The sequence below is a fragment of the Plenodomus lingam genome (assembly GCF_022343315.1).
Source record: "Plenodomus lingam strain CAN1 chromosome Unknown contig_11, whole genome shotgun sequence".
NCBI lineage: Eukaryota > Fungi > Ascomycota > Dothideomycetes > Pleosporales > Leptosphaeriaceae > Plenodomus > Plenodomus lingam.
In genome coordinates this window covers 2,631,498-2,651,808 of record NW_027093929.1, presented here as the reverse complement: position 1 = coordinate 2,651,808, position 20,311 = coordinate 2,631,498, and the positions used below count along the sequence as shown (strand labels likewise).

The following is a 20,311-nucleotide window of genomic DNA, read 5'->3' as shown; positions in this document are numbered from 1 at the left end:
TGATGATCAGCAAGTATACTTCAGGAATCCATCGCACTTTCATCAAGCAGTATGTAGCGTGAAAAACTGTTGCTAAGGATAGAAATCAATACCCTAATTATACTTAAGGTAGAAGGGCGAAGACGACTAATTTATTGTGGCGAAGACAATCAGCCTTTCTCTTGGGGGGTACCGTCTAGTGGGCTCTGAGGAAACGTTATTCGTCCAGGTCGCGATATACTTCTGTCGAATCTTGTGCAGCAAATCGTGAACAGCAGCAATTGACGAGAGCGTTCCAAGTCGACCTCAACGTCTCATCCAAGCCAAATACTCCAGACTCTATAGCTCCCACTAAAATGACAAAAAGAAATTCATATGATTCTCATTACGCTGAGTCCATACTGATTGTTTCTATTAACCGTCAACATAATCGATGGTTAGGCGTGTTAAAGACCTAGATCAATTCCAGCACTAGAGTTCATCTCATAGTTTCTGTGGCCATCGAACTTCTAGAAAGGCAAGTGAATTGTGAAAACATACGTTTGTGTGGTCGGAAAAGTTGAGGTGCTTCGATAATGAGAGGTAGTCGTTCAGGATAGGGTATAACACTATCTATCAAATGCGCCTGTAGTTAACTTAGCGATGATAGCACTGTTCATTAAGGGAACGGGTGTCTTTAGTCTCTGGGTCGGGTTCGTCAAGCGAGCTGGTACCGGTAATCACACTCAGGGTTGGTAGTTGTACCGGTACCGGTAGAAAAGGGTCCAGCTGTGTCAAATTAGTGCTAGCACAAGTCCAGCAGGCCTTCGGATGTTACTGGTACTCATGCGCTCGGGTAGTTTGAGTATCATGTGATTTGCCACTGCTACTTCCCGGCTATTTTGATGGCACAAGACAAGTAACGTGATCCTCAAACTAGCCGAGATAACCAGTACGCAACCCAGGCTTGTACAACACCAGTGATTTGGTCTACCGGTATCTGCCCAACTCCACGCAGCTCGATCAATGAAATCAACGCTCAGGGGACGAGAGATCGCGACTCTCGGAGCCATTAGTCGCTTATCTTGAAAGTCTTCTCCTTTCATTGATGACTCGCATCACCGTCTTCCTCTGTTCAGGGTCACGAAACGGACCGAATTCTTCCCTGGCCGCAAACCAACCTCGGCAAACATGCCGCCGTTCCGGGACACGTGCGTTCCCGTTTCAAACCCCTTATGGTCGCTTGTACCGAACAAGGTCCATGGATTTGCTGAGCTCAGTTGGCAAGGTGGTCGTTACACTTTGCTTTGCTAATCGTGGCTTTGGAGGCTGTTATCCGCTCCATGGACATGTCATGGTCAACTTGGAGCAATGATCCAGAATCTTGGGGCTACCTACTTGTACAATAGGTAAAACTCCACACTCGCCGAGAACCAGTAGTGAACAGGTACCAACGTTTTTATCGCCCAAAAACTCTTTGAAGATGCTCCGAAGATGCCCCTTTTGGCGGTGCTCAGAGTCAGATGGCCTGATAGTCCGTGCACTGTGCTCTGGCTTTCTTGCGAGTAATCCTTGATGCTCATCGCGCCCCTTGGAACTCACCGCCTCACAATCCGGGGTCGATTTCTAACGGTTATCCCAGCATCGGTGACTCCGATGCTACGACACTTACCATGATATCTTCTTCCGCATTGCCATTGCTGATTTCGTCATATCTCATTCAAGATACTCATGAGCGAACATATGGGAACAGGACAAGACAAAAGGAAACGGCGTCTTCATCCTGTTCGGCGAATTGCACGGTTGATATTCAAGACCCGGAAACAGTCTGAGAAGCAGGACGTCGACCACCAGAGAGTCTGCCGTGGATCAACCCTTCTCCATAACTTTCTTCCCTTTTTGGAACCGCTGTTCACCATCGATCCGAAGTTGCGGTTCATCGAGGATCGTATCCTTGGACGTGTACAATCTCCCGATCATGCAGGCTCCGTGAAGCTACCCTCCAGTTTGAGTGAACTACAAGCATGGGTTGGAGAAGCAGCGCCTTCATGTGACTGCGACGAATGCGCCCCGAAATCATATCGAATCCAGAGTGAGGCTTCCCATGGACATGTACGGCCTATGAATGAAGGGCGAAAAATCCGCTCACCAAGCTTTTCCCGCGTGACACCGCACAGTACTCCACATCCAACGTTGACTCTCAAACTCTATGGCGACTACGAAGCAATGCGACTTGTGAGACACCACATTGCATGGCTCGATTACACCTATCTTCATCCCTCACGCTTGAAGGATATGCCAAGTGTATCGCAATTGACGAGCTTGCTACGCGTCTGGAGACCTAACCTGGTGGCACCCGATTTACGGTCTCACATATCTAATGCGCAGTTGGGACATGTATTCCGACAGCTCAACAAAGTATTCTTCTTTGGCGCTGTCCCTCCTCATCGCTCATCGTTATCGACTGGATTCTCATGGCTCCCAGAGCACAAAAAAAACTGTTTTGGCGTAAGCTACTTCAACCCAATCATCGGTACCCAACTCTTCCTACACCCAAAACTATACCGACACAACAGCAAACCCGAAGACCTGGATTTGCGACTGAGGAACCGGATTGGGACAATCTTACACGAGATGTGCCATGCATTTTTGAAGGCGTATACCTGCCGATCTTGCATCATGCATGAACGCTGCGTTGGTTCGCGAGGCCACGGTCGTGCGTGGCAAATTCTAGCAGCAAAGGTTGAGGAAGTTGCAAGTCACCTGATAGGAGGGCCAGTGGATATGGGAAGATTCCCTTCCGTCTTGCATGACATGGAGAGCCACGGCAGACTGCCGAGCCAACACGATTTGGAAGTCTATAAGCTGGGTACAGTCATGACATGTGACCAGTGAGTGAACTAGTGATATCGTTTCAACGGCCAAGGGAAACATTACGACTCTGTATAGTATAATGATCGGTGTTGGGCGCACAAAGGCGATTAGCTAAGTTTGCTTGACGTTTGTACATTTGCACATATATCCCCCATGCGAGAAGAACGTTGAGAATGAACATCAACTGGAATGTCAGAAGTGATTTGTCAGACCAACACACTTTGGGAACGCCGCGTGTGAACATCTTGCTCAATGTTGCCAGCCACATATTCAACCCATTTTTCCTCTCAAAGCGCTGTCGTCCGAACGTACGTTTAATTGATACGCTGCATTACAAAGGGTGCAAAAATGCACTTCACTCGGCAGGACCATGTAGGTGCAAACACTACACAAACACCTCCATACCCCACACCAACAAAAACCAAGCACAAAACCAAACCGCAAAACAACGATTCTTCAATGCCACACCATACAACACATAACATGACATCTCCCCCTGGAGCCCGCTGTTTCTCAATCCACCAGCACCACCCCCCAACCACCACTCATGAACGTTTCAAGCCCGGCAAACCGTGTAACCGCATCTGACGGCGCATGCTCTGTTTCAGCATCACGCAATCCAGCGAGGCAAAAAAGAAAAAAAGGGAATAATGTTTTGTATCAAACAAGTGGTGTGGGTTTCCAAGCATTTCGGAAGAAGTGTCTCCGTGTTATGCACGCGGATGCTGCTACAACTGGATGGGCATCTTGGGTTTTTATAGCTTGGAGGTTGGCTTAGTGATGATGTTGTGGATATCTCAGCTTGCACAAAGTCAGTATAAGCATGATGGCAAGGAGCCTAGCAGGTCAGCCCCTTGGCCTTTCTGCGAAGTATACACTTCACAATGGCTTCAACCCTTCACATCACCGACACGTACAGTGCCAACGTCATTGTGATCCCATGTTTTCATTACAGTGTCTACTCTGAAGCGAAAAGTAATAATTAAAATGCATCTCTTGTGTATTCTCATCTCTTCTTTTGCCTCCATCCTCTCTCGTATGCGTGCACCATGAGGCTTTTACGATAGGTTCCGCTTGTACAAAATATATGTATGAAAAAAGTCTAGCGAGTGGGTTTCAGGGGACGGGGGTATCAAAGCATATGTATGCAAAAGAGAATATTCAAATGAAAAATGGCAAGAACCCTCCCACCTGAAAGGTCAAGAAAAAACGCCGTGAACCCAATGCCGCTCTGTCCGTGCAATGCATACTGATGTCAGATTTCCATGTCTTGCTTCTTTCTCGCTCGCTCACTCACTCTGTCCTCAAAGAGCCCGCCTCCTCCGCATCTTCAGCTCGTTCCTCGCATCCTCCTCGGGCGAAAACCAATCCCTAATCCCACACTTATCCTCCAAGCCCCTAAACTGATCATCCACCCGATCCAGCATCCATCCACTCTGTATCCTCTCTCCCGGCCGCGCATAGCCAAGGCGAAATGTGCGACTAACACCGCAGCTCCCCGCGTCAAAAGTAAACTGCAAACAGTGCTCCTGAGACTCGCACAAGGCGCGACAATGTGCAAAGGACTTCCACGCGTCGCGCTCGAGGGCGTTGGTCGAGCTGCTGTGGTCGTGCGCATTGTATTCCTTTTCGTCGGCCATGTTGTCCCAGCTCTTGACTTCGGGCCCGAGTTTCGGCCGCACAAGATGCATGAAGATGTCCCGGTGGCGCAGCACGATGTCGTGACGTGCGTACCACTGCTGTTCAAAGTCCCAGAGTTCGGTGATTTCGGCTGGAGAAACGTGATGGTAGGTGATTGCGGGGTAGCACCAGACGTTGCGGTCGATCTTCTCGGTGGTTGGGTCCAGGGTCGCCGGGGAGTCGCTTTGGAAATGGGGAAAGGCGCGGTGCAATGGGATTTTTACGTCTTCTGCGACTTTTCCTAGGGCACATTCGCCAACCCAGTGATCACGCGTGAAGGTTTCGTATTCAGAGATGCGGGTGCGGCGGTGTGTAGCAATCTTGCGCATGGCCGGTGCAGAGAGGGCGAAGCCGGCGCCGCCGTATGCGAAAGCAATGTTGTTGATGAAAAGATGTTTGCCAATGTAGTAGTCTTTTGTTTCGTCAAAAGTGGCAAGGTAAGTGAGGAGGTTGTGATAATCGAAATAAGTGTCTGGTTCCGTGAAGACGAACCATTTGGCATCCGGCTTCGTTTTCAAGGCATGGTCGATCATGGGGAGGAATTTCCACTTGTCGAGGGCCCATCCAGGCTTATCGGTCTGCATATAGTCACCCTTTGAGGAGCCAGAGAGGGAGGTGAGAACAGGTTGGTGGGGAAGGCCCGAACGTCCATGCTTTTGTAGATGGTTGTACAGCTTGAAATCATCATGAGTTTTCTTGACTTCCTCGCTCACATTCCTGAGTATGTTGTGAACAGTATGCCCCTCTATCTGTTCCTCCATGTCTGAAACAATGGTAAAGTGCGGTACACATCGTAACGTTGTGCGAAAGTGTACTGGGACCTTTTCGAGGGACTCGGTCGCTCCGGTACGGAGGACAACGAGTATATCATCTGCAAGCTTAGAATGAGGACAAACGAGCTCCTGTTCGGTATGATGTCGGTGCGCCGATCCACGAAGTGAGTTTTGGCGGTGAAAGTAGGATGCAGAGGTGACGGTAGTAAAGATGTTGACGAGTGAGACGGAGAAAATGGCGCAGAAGACTAGCCGGCCAATGAAGGCGCGGTGGGGCATGTCGAGTTTTGTTAACGTATATGGCACAGCACCAGGCCTGCCATGAAAACGCCCAAGGGAGGCGGCGTGATGGTGGAGAAGTAAAGGAGAAAAGAGGGTCGGGCAGGCAGAGTTCAAATGAAAGCCAGCATGCGTTTGCTAAGTATCGGTTGAGAGAAGTATCGGTTGGGAGTGTGGAATCAATGCTTCGGCCATTCGGAAGTCGGAGGCCGCGTCGTCAGTTGGGTAAGGCGGGGGTGAGCGTGGCAGTAGTACGCAAAAGAAGGTTCCAACACGAGGCAAGAGGCTTATGAAGCACACGATGTGGGCAGATGGGGTTGGCGAGGGGGCAGGGAGAGAGAGAGAGAGAAGGACGTCGGCCTGTTCTTCAGCACAGCAGGGCAGAGTGTAGCCGGAGCGATCTTCATGAATGGGTTAGGTATTGTAGGCAGAGGTGCGCGGACGGTCGGACGCCGTGGGCGATCAATGCCTTGACGTGAATTGTGGGCATTGAAGATCGCCTGTTGTCATGACTGGCATGTCGTACTCTAGTACTGTGGTACCCAGATGACTCCGTAGTCGTAGTAGAGTAGAGTAGTGCTTTGCTTCGTACTCTATGAAGTGTTGGATAGTATTGAGCACGTCACCAGTACCTGGGTGCGGCGAGTAAGATGTCAGCAAATGGACATGTGTTGTGCATCCCTTGCGCACACAAATCTCACAACCAACACAGGCCAGTGCCAGGTAGTATGAAAGCGAAGCAAATGCCAGAGAGACGTAGTATGAGAAGGGGGCCGTGGGGGGGCGGAGGTTTCATGGTGGCGGTGGAGGAGAGATGTGCCGAAAGAGTGGACCGTGGCCGTGCGCTACGTCATAACCGTCATAACGTGTTTCATCCCTCCCAAACAGTGTTGATCGACCATGCGTAAGTCGATGCTAGCCTCATAGCCGGAATCTTTATTTTCGCAATTCTGGACAATTGCCTCAATGGAGGAATCTCGGTGCTTCTCTTCCACCGGGCGATTTGTAGTCGTAGGACGGGTGCCCTTCCTCGACCTGTTGTGGCCTCCTGATTGGAAGGGCTTGTGGCCGTTGCGTCGACCATTCAATCCATCGTATACTCTACAGGCCGTTGCTTGGACTTTGCATTGTCCCAGAGTGGAATTGATTCGAGCGCACTCGTTCACAATTTCATTAGGCCTCTCCCTGCACGAGTACGACATGGCAGTCAGTCAGTGAGTATGTGCTGCCGCTGTGACTGTTCACCGCCATCGAGACTGGCCAAGATGACATATCCAACCGAAGATATATCACTAGCGCCACAATAGCAACAAGCAAATATACTTTGTCTGGTACGAAGTCTCTATATCACCGCAGACGGAGCTATAGCCCAATGACAATGAAGCGTGCTAATAATAATCATTCATTTCAAAACGCATCGTGGACCATGGTCATGGCCCTACCTACCAGCCCTATAGCACCAGAGATGCCAACCTCCATTGTGTTTTTGTGTTTACTCGAGCCTTGTCCCGTAACCCCTGTGGGCATGCATGCTAGCTTGGCCTACGTAGACCATACTATACCATAGAGTCTATGGTATAGCATGCCAGGACCTAAGCCAAGAGAAAGACGAGACACCATGGCTAGTAAGTGAAGCATGAGGCGTGTGGGTATATCCAACAAACCAACAAAAGAAAAGGGCCGCGATCAGAAAACAAAAAAAATATCATCCCGCCAGGTACCTCAACCGCTACCCATCGCCAATCTAGCCAACTTGCACAATACAATTCAAACAAACTGGAGAAACACCGGCGCATAAGACATGCATAGAACAGGACGTCAAGACGAGAGATTTGTGAGCATTGAGTTGTGAGCGTGAGAGTAGAGAAAGGATTTGCTTGTTTACGTTCTTTGCAATCCTGTTTACACTTTCATCCGCCCCCATCTCCTCTTCACCCCTCGTTAACAGATGAACATCTACTCTAGTACACGCCGCATACACAACACGCGTCCCAAATATATTCAAAATCCACGAAGCTGATCTGTAGACCTGGCGATATGGGGGGTGGGTACTTGTATGAGGTCATTAATAACCTCTGAATCCAAATTCCCTTCTCTCCCCTTGCACCCCTCTCTCCGATAATTTTGTCGAATTCCCAACTTCAAACCCGTTTTTCCCTGCTGCGTGCTCCATTGCCCTTCCCATTCTCTTCCCCCAGTATTTCCTCCCACTATACCCTCTTCCTTAACCTCCATCCCTAACCTCCCTCCTCAGCCCCATCTCCCCCATCCAAACTACTCTTCCATTCCACCCTCCCTCCCCTCCATGCCCCTCCCCTCTTCCCCGCGAAATCACCCACAACAGCTCCGCCGCCGACAAACCCCCTCATCTGCATATCTCGCGCCTCTGACACCCTACCCAGCACCACGCTGCCTATTCCGTGCATTGTAGATGGAATGAGTAAAAGGAAGAGGAGGACGAGGAGACCGAGACGCATGGGTATGGTGAATGGATTGTCCCCGCGGGTGAATTCGTTGTTGGTGTTGATGGTGTGGTGATTATACTCGCAGTCACGCTCGTCGTTTGCATCTTCTTTATACTCATATTCCTCGTCCCAATTGCCCATACCAGTATCACCACGTTCACTTCCACACGCACACTCACACCCCCACCCGCATTTCAATCCCGCCAATCTCACCCTAGGCACCATAGTCGCCACACATCCCGCATCGATATCGAATCTCAAATCCACCGGATAAGCACCAGATCCAGATCCAGAAGAGGCAACAGCAAGCCCGACGAGATCGTGGATGGTGATATGGTCGTCGGGTATGATGCGGAGGCGGTAATGTTGCATTGTTCTTGGCTATTATTTTGCCTGGTCTTTGAAACTGCAATGGTTGCGGTCGTCTTCGCGATTTTGGATTTTGTGGGCGTGGTTGTGTTTGAGGGTCGAGATTATGGTTATATCCCTGATTGCCCTTCTTGTCCTTGTCGTCGTTTTCGTTCACACCAACACACAAATTCCAGCCCACTAGGACAAACAACTCGTGTTTTTATTCCAAAATTTCAAAAGTTCCACGACACTTGGTCGTCCAGTTACAACTACGATACTCTTCTACCACGGCAAATCTCACATGTCATGTGAATATCTCCAGCAGCAAGGGAGACGAGACAAGGCCCGCAGAAATTTGCACATTCCCAAACAACACTTTGGCAAGGCCAGACATCATCCATCAGGAATGAGGAGTAGCGCCAGAGTAAGTAAGTCAGGGAAAAAGGAATGGTAGATATTCGGATTGGGGTTTCCGTACTATTACATGTTGCTTTCAGTTATTGATGTGTTTCGCTCACGAGTTGGATATGATCCTCCCGTTGCTATCGTCCTCGCCATCGCCCACCGTCACCGTCTCCATCACCATCATATTATATAGAAGAAAAGTCCTACATATAAATTCGGCTTTTCGACATCCAAATCCATCATCCTCGCTCTCGCACCTGCCAAGGTTCGTAATAATAAGTCGTGGAAGCGAGCAAAAGGAACAAAGGAAAATCGATCGCAGAGAGTTGTGTAGCCAAGTCAAGTATGAGAATCGGCGCAGAGTTGTGGTGAAGCAGGGGGGACTGTCCAGATCTTGGGAGAGCCAGAGGACGGCAAGCCAGGCTTTCTGCGCGGGTAGAAAGAAGGATCGTATTAAAGGAGCAGGTATGGTTTGCGAATCGAGTTTGTGTAATATCAAACGCTGGCTGATAGAGTATTCATGTTTCGAGCAATCAGTTGGCGACGCCGGCGACCGCGAGATCGTGTCTGTGCTCGGGGTAAGAGTCGCCATTGCTGCTACCCTTGTCCGCATAGGCAAGGAGGGCTTTGGCATCGTCCAATCCAGTTATAGTCAAGCCTTTTTCGTCCTCTTCGTGTATCGTACTGTCTTTGAGGCTCTCTTTTGAATACTCGCTCTTCTTCTCCGCATCTCCCGAGCCATCTGCCGTGTCTTCATCCATCAGGTTCGGTGGGCGTTGGCGCATGGCCCTGGCCTTCTCAAGTGAGATGGTCTTTTGTTGATAAGTCGTGGTAAAAGGCAATGCCTCATCGCGATCAATGGTAGCCTTCATGAGCGCGGCCATCCACAATCGTCCCACCGTCAGACTGTCGACAGCAAAATAGTGCACTATCGGCTTTGTGAATTGCACGCCTTTTTGTAGACCAGCACGCGGAGGCACAAGCTTGAAGATGAACATGCCGGCCATGTCATCCTCCAGACCTGGGGTCGTCTTAGCAGCGTCCACTGACGCGGCTGTCTGAATTGTAGAATTGTGTGGTGACGAGGGCGAAGCAGCCGCGCGAGTGACGGATGCATGGAAGCCAGTCATCTTCTCATCCATCGCTGGAAGTACCCTGTGAGATGAAATGTCGATGAGGCCCTTTTCCTCCGTGTCGTTTTCCGAGTAGTAGTAAGCCAAACGTCTGCCACGCAAGACGAATAAGCGTGTTTTCCAAGTAGTCATGAGACTCGACGATTTCTTCTTCATCCAGCCGCTGTAGTCGCAATTTGCCATGGCTTCTTGGGGCGAGACCTGCTGACGACCCTTGAGGTACGCACTGGTTCCGTGTTTCTTGTACTTCTTCCGGCTTTCCTTGACAGTGGAGTCGGTTGTGTGTCGCTTGCTGCCATCTGGTCCGATTTCGAAGCTCTTAGACAATGACGTGCCAGAAGGAGTGCTAGATCCGGTTCGCGTAGGCGACTGCATCGGTGAATCTTTGTGTGGAGATGCCTGTAGTTCTCCGGTGCTCAGGTTTGCCTTTTCACCTCCAGTAATAGCATCTGAAATCGCTCGGAGACCTCTAGGCTGCGATCGTTTGCTGAAAAAGGACCGCGAATGTGAGGGAGCCGCCGCCGGTGAGGGTGAGGCACGGCCTGTGCTGGAAGTTTCGCTACCTGGTACCCGCGGCGAGTTTGCGATGGCATCAATGCTATGTCCGTCGTAGGAGAGCTTGGTGACGGTTGGGTTTGAGTCAGCAGTGGGTTTGAGGGGGCGTACAAAGTCAAAGGCGCTTGTTGCACTATTACTGGCCTTGTGACTGTTACCGTAGTACTGCTTGGCTGCTGGAGACATGGTGTGGCCAATCACAGAGTCTGCACTTCCCAGTCTGCTGTGTCGTCGACTGTACGAACTGGTGCGGCGGGCAGCATCGGCGTTATAGCTAGGGTTGCGAGAGTGGTTTGGGCTCTCCTTCTTGCGCAGCACGTTTCTACGATTGCGGTTATCTATCTCACCACCTGAGAAATAGCCTCGATCGAGCTCAGAAGCGGTCAAGCCGTTCTCACGCAAATCGAATGTTGTGCCATTGGCGCTCGTCGTATAAACGTGATGTGATGACAGGGGTCTCTGCAATGCTGGTGGAGACTTGGGCGTGGCTCCCATGGTCCAGTTGCGATCAAAGGATGGCGTCTTCTTGTGCGCCGTCGGCCCAGATGCGTTGGATGCAGATTTCATGTGACTGGCTGCAGTGGGTGTAGGCGGACCCTGGTTGTAGTCATCGATCGAGGAGTGGCGTCTGTTATGGGTCATGCTGCGAACAGAGGCAGCCGATGGCCGGATAGGCGACTCAGCAGAGGGTGAGGCGGACATGTGCTGGATCAATGGGGATGTGGCCTCAAAAGTCGAGTTTGAGCGGCCTGCAGACGAGACCGCACGGGGAATCTGGCCATGAGCTCGACTGGAGTTTCCACGTGACCCCATGTTCTCGCGCAGCCCGGTCGATATGCGAGGCAGAACTGACCCTGTCGACGCAGCTCTGAGTCGGCTGTTCTCTGGAGAAGGGAGGTCGCCCTGCCCATCAAAGGAAGGCACTGATTGCAGTTGCCTGGCGGCTTCTTTGGCGTTTTTGACCTCGGACTGTAGAGCGTTGATCTTCATCCACGTGCGTAGTCGTGGTCCCATGGGACCTAAGTCGAATTCCTGCATGAAGATGAAGTTGCGATCCACGCCCAATAGAGCCTCTCCGTCGATGTCTTGCTCCCGGAAGACGTCGCAGTGCTTCTTCTCCACCCCCACGTCCTCCAGGTACTCGGCGACACGCGTGGGCGACCACGTCCTGACTTCCTCTTCCGTATGCCAGTGCTGCTCCTCCTCCTCGTCCGTCTCCTGACCGTTGACAAACGAGAGGCGGTGCTGGCTGCTGTATTCACTGCCCGAGTCGTTTGCGCGCAGGTCCTTGGGGGCTGCACTCTGGCGTGGTGTGCTCATGTCGGTGATATGCTCATCAATGACGCTTAGCGTCTCGTGCATGACGGGGCTTCCTATCGTCGCATCCTCTGGTGGCACCTCGCCGCTCATGGTCATGCTGATGCTCCTCGGGGCCGTCTGGAGCGATGTCTGCAGCGACGTTCGGCGCATGTCGGTTGGTGTAGTAGGCGGCCCAATGTGCAGTGGTTCGGTAGGGACATTTTTGAGAGGCGGCGGTGCGCTGGCTGCGGGAGGGGCCAGCTTCGAAGAGGGGGATTCGGACACGGGCGTACCAGCAGCCGGTGCGACCTTTTCTGACCGTGCCGACCTCTGTGAAGGGTTGCGTGAGAGCATCGTGGGGATGGGCGTGGGCTTGGGCGCCGGTCTCGTGTAGACTTGACATGATGCTGTTAGCCGAGCGTGGACAAGCTCATCAAGTAGTTGTGATGAGTGCAGTTGGGCGTTGTAGTGTTTCGCAGAGGGCGAGGGGGATACACACCTTCTGGAAAGAGTCCATTGTCGCCAGACTCGGTGTTCTTGCCCAAGAACCAGCCATCGCCAAAGTCATCGTCGCGTTCGATGAGCTCGATGCGGTCGCCCCGTCGCAGGCTCAGCTCGTCAGGGCTGCGGGCTACGAACTCATCTGTCGTCGTGTGTTAGTGTATGCGTCCCCACTTTGGCAGTCCGGACGGCCAAACCGTCGCTGCGCTTGGATGGAGTGTAGGGTTTACATACGGACGACAACGAGGGTATCACCGGGCCGACAGTGCTCCGTGTGCGAGCGTTGGGCCATGGTGGGGAGATGAGGGGGGAGCTGGAGATGGAGGTGATGGGGGAGAAGGTGGTGATGGAGGTGGTAGCGCTGGTGTTGCTGTTGGTGTTGCTGCTGGTGCTGGTGCTCTCGCTGTGGCTAAACAGGAAAATGCACAAGTACCGCTATCCCGCGCAGGATTGGGAAACTGGTGGTTGGCATGCAAAAGCGATGGTCACCGCGGCTAGCAAAGTGGTTGTCGGTTCATCTCATCGTGTTATGGCGGCGGTTGGGGTTGGCGCTATCGGCTGGCCCTCGTGGCGGGCGCAACGAGAGGGCGGACTGACTCGGGCGCGAAAGAGCCTTAAGGGCGCGAAAGAGCCTTGAGGACAGTCCCGCCTGCGCCGCTGCGATGATGGTAAAATGGGATGGTGGACAGTGGACAAGAGGATGATCGACAGTAGGGAGAGGCTCGTATTGGTATCGGGGGTATTGGTCATGTACTAGTATGTACTCTGGCGGGCTGGCTGGCTGGATGGTGCGGTGCGGGTTGGTGGTGTTGCCGCTCACTCCTTCTCCTATAATTAGGTCATGGGCCGGCCCCTCGTGAGCAGCTAGACAACAGACAGACAACGGGAGAGACGAGAAGTCCAGAAGGTTGCGCAAGGCTGCACTTTGGCATGGGCTGGTGCTGGATCAATGTACTTTACAAAAACAGTCACTCTACCCGTAAAAAGCCACTATAGTGTGTAGGTGCATGATGAATAGCGAGGGTCAGTAGCTATCGTTATTGTACTCTTAGACTACCGTGCCTAGAGGATAGTAGTAGAGTACCCTAGGAGTGAGTACTTACCTAGACGACCACAACGCACGACCTTCCCTTGACATCAGAGCTGGCATGCCCAGAGGTCACGTGATGTGACTCGGGATATTGATTCCATGTTGCATCCCCATACCGTAGGTACCTAGTACCATTCGATCATCCTTACCTTCATAGCCAGCCTTGCAGCATTTGATCCTGGCCCCTAAGAGTACGGATACTGTCAGATGCATCGTAGTCGAAGCTATTCACTGTTGAGAGTGTACTGTATGTACTTACAGTACCTTGTACTCCTGCTTACCTGGACCAGGCACTCGATGGTCTCGACAGTCCCTTGTCCCTTGCGATGCCATGGCATACCTATCCTGCCACTGCTGCCGTGGTAGTACGTGCAGCTACTAGCGATCCAGCATGTATCAAGCAATTGGCAATTCAACTGAGCATCTTGACATGATCATGGATGTTGCCCTGCCCTGCCCTGCCCTGCCCTGCCCAAGCCGCCACAGTTTCCGAATGGCTACGGTACCGGTACCTCCCGTCAAGCTGCCCCAGGTCCCAACGGTTTTTTTTAAAAGGCCCAAGCGCCCCTCTTCTCAGCTTCCTACTCTTAGCGTCCGCCCCAGACCGTTTGTCCGATCGATACGGACCGGGAACCGTAGCTGTGGCGAAGGTCGCGACTGCCTCCTCACCCTCTTTGGGTCCTGCCTGCCCTTGCCCTGCCCCATCTTTCCCCCTCATTCCCTTTCTCCTCCCCTGCGCGCGCCTTCCGTCGATTGGACTGTGCGGCTGCCTCATTCTCACCCAAGTGACCCACTCAGACCCTCGTTCCCTCGTTCCTTCCTCCATCGGGAACTGCAATTGCATCTCTACTCACTCCCGGGGCAGCCACGACCCACATCACCTGCCATGCCCGTCGCCTCATCCTCGTCGCCAGCCGCTGCTCACCGTCGAGCGACATGAACACCCCGCAACCTCGGCGATTTCGTGGACACTTGTTCAAGCGCTATAAGCGCATTCGGCCCTCGAGCAGCAACAAACTGTACCTTGCAGAACGATCGCTATACGACGTCTCTATAGTAGCGCAACATGGCCAGGCATGCCCGTCCGCCTGCTTCCGTCAGCAGCCAGGACGTGCAGAACACGCTCAACTGTGCCCTGGGGAATCTGGGTGGAAAGCAAAAGAGCTGGATGGTAGACCCGTCGGCCCAGCCAGCCCAGTCAGCGTCAGCCCTTCACCATGGCCCTGCTGCCACTAGACCGCCAATTCGCCAGGATGCCCACTCTGTTCAACCCAGACGGCGGGGAAGACCCAGGAAAGACCAGCAGTCCACGCCTGCCACCGCGCCGTCGAAGCGACCTGCCCACTCTTCTCCAACCTTGCATGCACTCCCCTTCACTCGAACTCCATCAACCTCCAGCTCCCCACATCTGGCCAATCTCGTCTCCCCGCAACATGCGGACCGCCGTCGCCAGTCACACGTCGCCAACTTTCCCTCGCCAAGGTCAAGGGAGGAATATCAAGTCACTTGTACCAGATTGCCCACGCCCCCGCTTCACGAGCCATCTGGTGGCCAGTTCGTAGATGCCGATTCGCGTCGTCAGAATCCAGCATACAACTCGAGCGTCGCTGACACCCCTTTGGAGCCAATATCCGCAGACCTGATTCAGAATGCTCCCAGAGAAGCTCCACTGCAACAATTTCGCCCAACAAATATACCTCCGCAAGAACACACTCCTGACCAGGACCGGTTGCGCATGGCGGAAAGTGAGACCAACGCGTCTCCACGAAGCACTGGCTCTGACAGAGTCCGCCGAGCCCCATTAACATCAGTACAGCGTCACCATGGTCCAACGCTACAGCAAGCAAATTCGCCTAGTCCGTCGCTCAAGCAGGTTTCCAGCGAGCATGGACCATTGCCTGATCCGCCATATTCATCACAAAGTGTGCAGGTTCAGCTTGCTGCAGTACCCTTCCAGCCTCATGCACAACCTACACCACGCACATGGTATACTCAACAAGACTGTTGGCAGGCAATACATCGGTTCGAGACTACACAAACCCCGTCTTCACGTGGTCGGGACGTGAACCGTCTGCTCGTTCTGAAAACTGCCATACAGCAACAGGATTGGTTCTACCTCACCCTGCACCAGTACTACTGTATTCTGGACGTTGATCGGACTATAGTGCCCATGGCGCTGTTATCCCAGCCCAGGTTACCGCAAGCCATGCAGCTTCTGCGAGATGTTCTGGGAGCCAATAATAACCTGTCGACTGTTTACTTGGACTTCTTCGCCACTTTCCCAGCTCCCATTGAACAGGTCGCTGCACGGTGGCCGGTCATGTTCGAGCAGCAGGGTCTCGGCTTCCTCCTGTTTCTAACCTATTCGCCGGATATACAGACACTGAAGCACACATGTGATGAGCGTGGCTTCCCTTTACTCGCCCATGAAATGATTGTCAACTATAAGATCGCCTCGTCGACCTTTCAGCGTCTGCTCTTCACATCGTGCCTGCGCTGGATCTGTCGAGGATTTTCCCAGGGCCCCTATGATCCCTACTTCGAGACGAAAACATTGACTATTTTGGAGAAGAACCGGGTCGCCTTCTACCAGCACGCACTTCGCCCGCAACAGGAGCCATTCGAAGAAGGCATCATGTTTGGACGGCCTTTAAGAAAGCTGGTGAAAGAGCATGAGGCTGCTTTGCGAAATCAGACACACTCGTTGGCTTCACGGTCCGCGGGGTCGGGTCAGTCGCGCTTGCTTCCCAAGCAATCTCAACAACAAGCTAACCTCAATTCAGGCCTTCTGACACCAACATTGTCATCTAACGATAAATCGGCACATCAACAGCCTCTGCAAGGGGATATACTGCAGATGCGGATACAGGATCGACCCCGAAGTAGGCCCGCGCTTCAATCCAATGCTTCAGTCTCGTCGCTTTCAACACAACGTTCATACCAGTCCCACGGTTCGCCGCAATCACGACCAGGGCCGTCCCACGCACAACGACCAAGGACTGGTGCCCCTTTACTCCCACCATCAGGCTGGACTCAACCGCTTCAAAGGACACCAAACCCTGTGCGATTCGGTCTACATCAGGCTCACCTACGGAGCCCCGTACTAAAAGCTCCTTCTTCTCCGCGATCCTCGTTGTTCTGCTTTGCGCAAGGCTTCATCAAACAACCAGTACGCCTCTCAGATGCTGTACGAGCGATTGAAACTCTTTGCTTTACCTTGACGGCAACGGAGATGAGCACAATCGCCCGGGAGGTCACCAATGAGCTTGGCTGCTCTACGAGGGCTGTCACCGAAGCGAGCAAGATGATACGCCTTCGGTGCATTAAATGGACGAGTGTTGTGCCCCCCAGTGAACATGAGTGGGCCATTGCTGACACGGCATGGATACCTTACTCCTACATGCGGTTCAATGATACAGCGCTCGAGCAACGAAGAAAAGTACACTACGGCAAAGATCAGCCGATTGACATGACGCAACTCGTCCAGGAAGGCGTCAATACACTTGAAATAACCGTCATGAGTGCCTCCACCGAGACTTTGTACACGGAGTACCTTGTAGCCATTGAGTCCCTCGGCATACAAACTCGCGACTCTATCAAAGAGGAATGCCTCTCCCGCCGCGTTCCTGCTTCCACTGTGCTCGAGTCTATCAAGCAGAAATTTAGTGACCCAGGCGCATCCGACGATGACGATGTAGCCATTGTAGACGCTAGCCTCAACATCTCCATCTACGACCCCTTCTCTGCATCTTCCATTTGCGATATCCCCGTGCGCACCAAATCGTGTGCACATAATGATTGTTTCGACCTTGAAATCTTCCTCAATTCGCGCACTCGCACGGGCGACGTCACCAGAGCAGATGTCTGGCGATGTCCAATTTGTGCGGCTGACGCGCGGCCCAGCCAGCTCATTGTCGATGGCTTCCTCGAAGAGGTGAAGCGCGAGTTGGAAAGCAAGGGGCTGGGGAACACGAGGACGATTGTCGTGGGCGTGGATGGCACGTGGAAACCCAAGTTGGGGAGTAGAGAGGGCGTGAGCGATGAGACGCCGCCGCCAGAGGCGCAAGGGAGGCAGAGGCAAATTATTGATCTTAGTGACTGAGCGGGTTGCGAAACAAGAGGATCAAATTCCACAGCAGAATCAAAAGCAAAATAAAAATCAGACGCAAAGGCAAAAGCCAGAATTATTATCTTTTTGCCTCCATTGCCCGTGAGAGGATGGGGATGGTGTTCCTCCCAACGATCCTTGCATTGGCGGGGAATAAAGCCAAAAGAATGGGGGAGGTGCTTCGTCATTCGAATTTAAGGCTGAAGCACCACATACAGACAGCATGATTGGCATCCTGCTTGACAAAAAAAAGTCATTCAAGAAAAGATGCCAGGGTAGAAGGCGCTGTGTTAAATTAGCGTTTTCCGTCTAGCGTAAATCCTGGGTATTTTGGATATAGCGCTGTGGGGTGAGATGGAATAGGATGAAATGGCAGGATCAAATAGACAGGATGGGATGTAGAATTACACCTTTTACCCTCGGACGTAAGTTTCCAACCTGATACATGCCTCCAACCAAACTACAAACCCAACCTGATGTAACTCTGACAGCTAGTTCGAACACGCGCGGATACAGTACTTTATACGCGTTTTCTTGTTCTGCCCTTTTTTTTTAATCTTCTCGAATTTAATCGCTTTGGGAGGGTGGCTTTGGTGAGGTATAATATGGTGTTCTGCTAGCTTACGTCGCTTGCTTTTTTGGGTTGGATGTCGGTGGGCTGGTTGATGTGGTGAGTTATGTTTATGGGAGTGGGTTTGGTCTGGATTTAGGGTGGAAAATCTTGGGGTGTTTTGGGGTGCTGGGTAGGAGATTGAAGGTATTGATGAAGGGGTTTAGGTATCATGTAATCTCTTGCATGTCAAGATGCTAGTGATGGCCCTCTTCTTTTTCTTTTGCTTTGCGAAAAGAAGCGATCTTCTAATCATGCCATATGCATCATTGGTTCCACCCCGCTAAATGAAATTCCACATAATTCATTCGGAGCTTCTAACGGCGATTCATGCCCGCTCCCCGTCCTTCCATCTCGGTAGGAGTAACAACGGCCTAATTCGCTAATTAACATGACCATTTGCCTCCGAGGGATCGAATTCTACGATCGAGACTCAAGGCCAGATCACGAACTCAAAGTCGGTGATTTTGCTGCAGAACTCTGCTTTATTTATTTCAGGTCTTGTTAGTATTGAATTTCCCGCGCCCTTGGCTGCGCTTATCTCCGCGTTGCCATTCTGTAGAATTATTGATTTCGGGTATCTCGGAGATGAGTTGGGGATATCAGGGAGATAGGTAAGGTCTTGAGCGACATTCATGTGGGCGGCACAGGAGGGGTGCCCTATCTAAAGAATGAAGAATGCCGGCCTTGATGGTGTTGGTGGATAAAGTTCTGGGAGAAATTCAGTTGACTGTAGAGATAACTTCGGCAGTGGATGAACAAGCTGTGTACTGTATGCAGTCAATGGCGTTCTTACGCCAGAAGAATACAGATCTCGATGGTACCAACAAGTTCCCAAAGTTAAATTGAGGTAGTATTCCCTCTTCCCGTCCTCGCCACATCAGCCATCATACTTGCGTCTTCAATTTCCACGATCACGCTTTCCATCTTAGACTTGTCTTGTCACAGGGCTTTGCAAAGACTGTCACATAGAGTCGTGAACAAAGCTTTTATAAAAATGTAGTATAAGATAAATCTGTCAAGATAGAAAGTATATACGCTAGAAACGAAGCACCCGGCTCTACTCCACGACAGATTCAGTGACGCGCGCGGCGTCTGAGGCAGCTGTTGCCGCCAGGTGCCTTGGAGGGCATGGGCCAAGAGGGACTGTCGGGATTAGCGGGAGGGCTGACCGGAGCGGGAGAGTTGACAGGGGCGGGAGATTCTGGGGCAGGAGCTTCCTCCTCTGGGGCAGGAGCCTCCTCCTCTGGGGCAGGAGCCTCCTCCTCTGGGGCAGGAGTGTCCTGCTGAACAGGGGGGTTGGCTGAGGCTTCAGGCGTGGGTGAAGGCATGGGCACGAGTGAGGTTGATGGCCTGGCAGGAGAGTCCTCTGGCTGTGATCCGGCTTCATCCTTCCTGATGCAGCCAGTCTTGTTAGTCAAGGCAGCCGGGCAAGTAACCTTCTTGAAGGAAACATCAGGGTTGTCGGCGTTCTTGAACCAGTCGAAGCGCCAGTAGCAGCCGGCCTTGAGCTTCTCGGGGAAGCTGTCGCACTCGGAGCGCTGCGAAATGCCACCGTACTGTTGTCCCCAACCGCTGGAAGGGGCTCCAAACTGAGCCGTGCAGCCGTTGAAGATGCCAACACCACCACCGGGCATGGCAAGATCGAAGTGGTTCTGTCCCAGGTCTCCACCGGTGTTGGTGGCTTGGACGATCATCTTCTTGCCACTGACGGGGCCAGATGTGAAAGTCAATCTGTTCCAGGGGTCAGTAATGATCAGCGTACTCCAAGTCAGGTGGTAACGTACTCGTAGCAAGCACAGCACCAGGAACTCTCGCTACCGCCAGCGAGTTTGACAGCGGCAAATCCGTAAGCCAGGTTGTCGTCAACTGCCCATGGGCTCTGGCCAGTGCACATGTATGCTTGTCCGCCGCTCTCGCAGCCGCTCTTGGCAGCCATGTCCGCAATTGGGTTGTCTGACTTGTCGCAACTCTGGATAGGTGAAGAGACTACTGCCTTTTCGGTCCAGCCGCATGATCCTTTACAGCAGTCCCAGTACCTGGTGGTCTTGCCGGTACTTTGAGCGTTGACTGATGCCAGACCAGTGGCCAACGCAAAGAAAGCGAGTTCTTTGATAGAAACCATGATGAATGTGAAAGGAGTGAAAGAAGGTTACGTGATAGAATGGAAGAAGGAGTGATGGTGGTTGGATGACCAGATGAGGGGCGTCTGCATACTAGATATACATGC

The 20,311-nt window shown here is 52.2% G+C and overlaps 7 protein-coding genes across 7 annotated transcripts; 2 read left to right on the top strand and 5 right to left on the bottom strand.

The window, feature by feature from the left end:
• Window positions 1–1,689: 1,689 nt before the first annotated feature.
• On the top strand, window positions 1,690–2,853 carry IAQ61_001245 (uncharacterized protein; the record flags this gene model as incomplete). Its single annotated transcript, XM_003840972.2, has 1 exon — window positions 1,690–2,853. The coding sequence occupies one exon, from the start codon at window positions 1,690–1,692 to the stop codon at window positions 2,851–2,853; it is 1,164 nt and encodes a 387-aa protein (XP_003841020.2).
• A 1,283-nt stretch (window positions 2,854–4,136) lies between these two features.
• Window positions 4,137–5,564, bottom strand: IAQ61_001244 (uncharacterized protein; the record flags this gene model as incomplete). Its single annotated transcript, XM_003840973.1, has 1 exon — window positions 4,137–5,564. The coding sequence occupies one exon, from the start codon at window positions 5,562–5,564 to the stop codon at window positions 4,137–4,139; it is 1,428 nt and encodes a 475-aa protein (XP_003841021.1).
• Window positions 5,565–6,409: 845 nt separating this feature from the next.
• IAQ61_001243 (uncharacterized protein) lies at window positions 6,410–6,766 on the bottom strand (the record flags this gene model as incomplete). Its single annotated transcript, XM_066095029.1, has 1 exon — window positions 6,410–6,766. One exon carries the CDS (start codon window positions 6,764–6,766, stop codon window positions 6,410–6,412), a length of 357 nt encoding a protein of 118 aa, XP_065955337.1.
• Window positions 6,767–7,801: 1,035 nt separating this feature from the next.
• IAQ61_001242 (uncharacterized protein) lies at window positions 7,802–8,401 on the bottom strand (the record flags this gene model as incomplete). Its single annotated transcript, XM_003840974.1, has 1 exon — window positions 7,802–8,401. One exon carries the CDS (start codon window positions 8,399–8,401, stop codon window positions 7,802–7,804), a length of 600 nt encoding a protein of 199 aa, XP_003841022.1.
• Window positions 8,402–9,318: 917 nt separating this feature from the next.
• IAQ61_001241 (uncharacterized protein) lies at window positions 9,319–13,220 on the bottom strand (the record flags this gene model as incomplete). Its single annotated transcript, XM_003840975.2, has 3 exons — window positions 12,508–13,220; window positions 12,272–12,415; window positions 9,319–12,167 (listed from the first exon to the last, which is right to left on the bottom strand). Exons 1-3 carry the CDS (start codon window positions 12,563–12,565, stop codon window positions 9,319–9,321), a joined length of 3,051 nt encoding a protein of 1,016 aa, XP_003841023.2. The 5' UTR covers window positions 12,566–13,220.
• Window positions 13,221–14,429: 1,209 nt separating this feature from the next.
• On the top strand, window positions 14,430–17,465 carry IAQ61_001240 (uncharacterized protein; the record flags this gene model as incomplete). Its single annotated transcript, XM_003840977.1, has 1 exon — window positions 14,430–17,465. One exon carries the CDS (start codon window positions 14,430–14,432, stop codon window positions 17,463–17,465), a length of 3,036 nt encoding a protein of 1,011 aa, XP_003841025.1.
• A 1,692-nt stretch (window positions 17,466–19,157) lies between these two features.
• Window positions 19,158–20,206, bottom strand: IAQ61_001239 (uncharacterized protein; the record flags this gene model as incomplete). Its single annotated transcript, XM_003840978.1, has 2 exons — window positions 19,158–19,815; window positions 19,869–20,206. 2 exons carry the CDS (start codon window positions 20,204–20,206, stop codon window positions 19,158–19,160), a joined length of 996 nt encoding a protein of 331 aa, XP_003841026.1.
• Between the last annotated feature and the right edge of the window lie 105 nt (window positions 20,207–20,311).